The sequence below is a fragment of the Rhinopithecus bieti genome, unplaced genomic scaffold, assembly GCF_001698545.2.
Source record: "Rhinopithecus bieti isolate Rb0 unplaced genomic scaffold, ASM169854v2 scaffold_11291, whole genome shotgun sequence".
Lineage (NCBI taxonomy): Eukaryota > Metazoa > Chordata > Mammalia > Primates > Cercopithecidae > Rhinopithecus > Rhinopithecus bieti.
The window spans coordinates 1382746-1387205 of NW_016807158.1; the positions used below are offsets into that span (position 1 = coordinate 1382746).

Here is a 4460-nt window from a genome sequence, read left to right on the forward strand (position 1 = left end):
GCCCGCCCCCTCGCCCGGCTCGTTTTTTGTATTATTTTTAGTAGAGACGGGGTTTCACCATGTTAGCCAGGATGGTCTCGATCTCCTGACCTCGTGATCCGCCCGTCTCGGCCTCCCAAAGTGCTGGGATTACAGGCTTGAGCCACCGCGCCCGGCCAATTTATTTTATTTTTGAGACAGAGTCTCACTCTGTCATCCATGCTGGAGTGTCATGGGAACGTTCTCAGCTCACTGCAGCCTCCACCTCCTGGGTTTAAGTGATTCTCCTGCCTCAGCCTCCCAAGTAGCTGGGACTATAGGCATGTACCACCATGGCCGGCTAACTTTTGTATTTTTTGTAGAGATGGGGTTTTACCACGTTGCTCATGCTGGTCTTGAACTCCTGGGCTCAAGCAATCCTCACACCTCAGCTTCCCAAAGTGCTGAGATTATAGGCGTGAGCCACCACACTGGCTGGTAATATTTACTAATGCCTACAAATCCTTCAACATTCTCCCCACCTCCACATCTTCATCATTCTCTGAGCCATGACCTTTATGGTTCAATGGAAGCAGCCACCTCCTAACTGCTTAACCTGCATTCACCCTGCCAGCCTCCTGTGTGCTGTCTGCAGGGCAGACCAGGAGGCTTTCTTATAAAGCAAATCTAATGATAACACTCCTCAGCTGAAGACCCTTCAATGACTTCTTGCTGTACTTAAAGATCAAAACATTGAGTAAGCATGCTTACAAGGCCCTTTAGGGTTGGCCCCAGCCACCCTCACTGGCTTCATCTCACATCATACTCTTCTTCTGCCACTCCATTTATTGGCCGTATTTCTGTCGTTCATACTGCATGCTTGCTCCTGCCAGAGGGCCTCTGAGTAAGTTCTTCACTCTGGACTCCCTTTAACATGCTCTTCAGCGGTTAAGCCCTGCTCATCTGCAACTGCTCACCATTTCTTCAGGAAAGCATCTCTCTTTGTGAAGCACAGACATCAGCTATCTTAACTAATAAAACCATATGTATAACACACATGCAACCTCAAAATCACACAACGGTACGCATGGCAATTTCCACTTTATGAAAATCTCTCTCTCAGCCTGTCCTGTGCTGTGCCCAAATGCTCCCTCCTCTCCCCACCCCATCACCTCTCAGAATCACAAAAGTCAGAGGAAACTTTACCTATTTTCATGTCCTTGCAGCTGAAGTGGTTGAGGTGGTGCTGGCTGGGCGACGGGGCTGTTGGGGGTGGCTGGGCTTGGCTGGGCCAGGGGACTCTGCTGGGCCAGGGGACTCTGCTGCGCCAGGGGACTCTGCTTCTCTGAGCTGGGTGCCGAGGTGGGGCTGTTGAGCTCTGCGATGGAGAACCACAGTGGCAGATGCAGTCAGGTTAACATTGATAAGGGGAAAGAGGTGACCAGAGGTGGTGACTTTGCCTCTGCTGATGACTCAGGCTTTGGTTATTTCCATTTCTGCTAGGTTTTTAGATAGCAGGTTAATCTTATCAAGTTCTAATACCATTTCTGAAATTTGTAGTCTTTCATTAATGATCACTATGGAACAAGGCTATGAACAGTATCTTGTCATTCTGCGAGAAGAAAAGATTACCAAAAAACCTTGTAAAACTATGAAAAAAATAATTCAAAGGACTAAGCTCTAAAACATGCTCTATTTTTGCAGCATTGCTTACTGAGAGAAAATGGATCAGCCACCACTTTTGGCTTGTAATAAACAGTCTGAAGAGTCTTCCAAAGTGTGGATAAGGAATGAACCATTAAAAGGAAAATGTTTTTTACAATCTTTTCCTCATCCCTTGTCAGTCTTATTACCTCATAGCCCACTGGACTCCACATTTCTACAGAAAGAAAAAAGAATGCTGGACACAAGAAGATTCACAAAACTGTTCTTTTAAATAATTGCTTCTGGACTTCTTTCCTAATAACATCAAATTTTCAACTGAAATTGACTATATATTGGAATAAGGGCCCAACAACAGATACATTCCAGACTCGGAAAACTGAGAAGTATTTAGACTTTCAGTGAGCAATCTTGTTTGCAGTTAATTTCCGTTGAATTGTTTATACATGTTGGTGTCTGCGGATAGTAGGTTAAAAAACAGCATGGCCATTTTCTTTTCTCTTCTCTTTTTTTTTTTGATTGGGTAAGAAAAGGGAGGTGATCTATTAGCATTCCCCTATAAACTCCTCTCCCTTGCCCTTTTTCCCCCCACAGTCCAAATCTTTTAATTCCTTCTCCATTTATATCAGGGTTTCCCAGACTCAGCCCTGCTGGCATTTTGGGCTGGGTAAATCTTTCCTGTGGGCAGCTGTCCTGTGCATTTTAGGATGGTTGGCAGCATCCCTGGCCTCCACCCACTAGATGGCAGCAGCATGCCCATCTCAACCAAGACAGTCAAAAACGCCTCTAGACTTTACAAAATGTCCCCTGGAGGGACAAAACCACCCCCGTTGAGAACTACTGTTTTATATTTAAAGTCAAGTGGCTGTTTAGCCATTTGCTGTCTGCATGTCAGATAATCCTAAAATGGAATTGTGGCTGAATAAAACAGAGGGTACCAACTTGAGTGAGCCCATCAGCCTCTGTGTGGGACACTCATCAGTGAGCTCCAGAAATGGAATTCTTCAAATGGTTGAGTCAGCAGCCAGAAACTAGTCATGAACCCATTGTCTCTGGAAATGGTGAATTTTCGGTGCGGGGATGTTCACAGCTCCATGACCCTCTAGGGCATGGTTATGAACTGTGATGTTCACTACTCTTCTGAGCCTCAGCGGGGAGTCCTTATACAGACAAATTCAAAAGGCTCAGTGGGAATTTTAAATTCTTACCAGATGCAACATTTTCTAAATGAGCTCTCTTTATACCACAAAACTTCACGTTTTCAAAATCAATCTGACTTTGAAGAATTCTCTAGAGATTTCCTGTTAACGTAAATATTTTTTTCAGATTTGTAACTATCACCTCTGTTGAATGAATTCTGACTTAATACAAGCATAAAAGGGGGTGCCCACAGGAAATGATTGAATAACCTGGCGTCTCAGAATTCACACTATTTGCTAAAAGGCGAAAGATTTATGTGATCTGAAGAGAAACCGGAGTATATGGAATTCACACTATTTGGCCTGCAATGCCACATAACTTGACCTCTGAATGAGACAGGTACTGAATAAACATGATATGGATTGCAACTGAGTGTGAGTTTTTGCAAAAGTAGAAATAATAATCAACCTCTGACACTCTGACACCACAGTGACGGCAGGCAGGTGCACTCCACGACCCTGGCGGGCAGGCTGAGAACAGCCGGTGAGTGTGTCCGTGTGTTGACCGCCTCTCTGCAAGGCTGCCTCAGGCACTCACCCTCCTGAGGAATGATGCGAAGGGTGACACTAAGACCTGCATCCTTGATGAGCTTCACGATGTCAGCGTGAGGCATGTTGATGATAGACTGGCCATTCACTGCTAGGATCCGGTCTCCCACTTTTAGTTTTGCACAGCGATCTGCAGGACTCCCATCAATGATGCGTCCGATTTTATGGGGCACAGCTAAAAAAACCCCAACAGAAATAGGTATCAGGGACATCACCAATACATGTTCTTTCAGTCCCAGCCCCAAAGGAAACAATGAAATGTCAGAATTCCTTCCTTCGTTAGTATATTTGCCTTTTGAAATCACACTAATTTCTATCAAATGGGGTCCTGTGCATACTACTGAGACCAGTTTCTAAATTCAAGTCCTTTGCAGTGATAGGCCAATTCCAAACACAGACCAGGGGTTCTCAAACTTTGGGGTGATCATAATTAACCTAGAGTTAAAAAGACAGCTATTTGGGCCTTACTGGGGACCATCTGAATTAGAATGTCCAGGCAGGAGGTGAGGACCGTGAGCTTTCTAAGAAGCTCCTAGGGAGATTCCAATATATATGAGTGTTTGAGGATCACATAGAACTTTGTGCCCTATGAGCTCGTATTCTAGAGACAATAATCAACAATTTAAGAAAGCTACAATAAATGCCAGAAATTCAAGTTCTTCCCTTTTATTATTTTATTGAGAGGAGAAAACAAGGAAGGAAAGAAATATGTGTTAATATGGGTAGTAGCCACTTGGTAAAGAAGTTATAACCACCTTCCCACTCATGTACTAAGCTTTAAAGGTTGATGTGTTGTCACATCTTATCTCTTCTTTCTGATTTGCTTTTATATGGTGCTGATATCTTGCTAATGTCTGATATATAATGTGTTTATTCAAATCTACAATGCCATGGATGGTAAGGCGTACTTTTATTTTATATGCCACAGAAAAAAAAAAAAAAAGAAACACTGTTAACTAAATAATGATGCTCCATTGACTATAAGATGCTCTCCAACTGTCAAAATATTAAAATATAAACATGTTTAGGATTGGTAAAATGTTATATGTCTTTTAAAAACAATATACACTTTTTTTTTTTTTTTTTTTTTTT

At 43.0% G+C, this 4460-nt stretch overlaps 1 protein-coding gene across 2 annotated transcripts in view; it reads right to left on the bottom strand.

Annotated features, from left to right (window-relative positions):
• The window catches only part of MAGI2 (membrane associated guanylate kinase, WW and PDZ domain containing 2), a 1515811-nt gene that overhangs the window by 120750 nt on the left and 1390601 nt on the right, over positions 1-4460 (bottom strand). For both annotated transcript variants that reach the window (XM_017880419.1, XM_017880418.1), the window contains 2 exons: positions 3358-3543; positions 1165-1336 (listed from right to left, as the gene is read on the bottom strand). In XM_017880419.1, coding sequence (XP_017735908.1) covers positions 1165-1336; positions 3358-3543 — 358 coding nt within the window. The remainder of the gene's footprint in view (positions 1-1164; positions 1337-3357; positions 3544-4460) is intronic.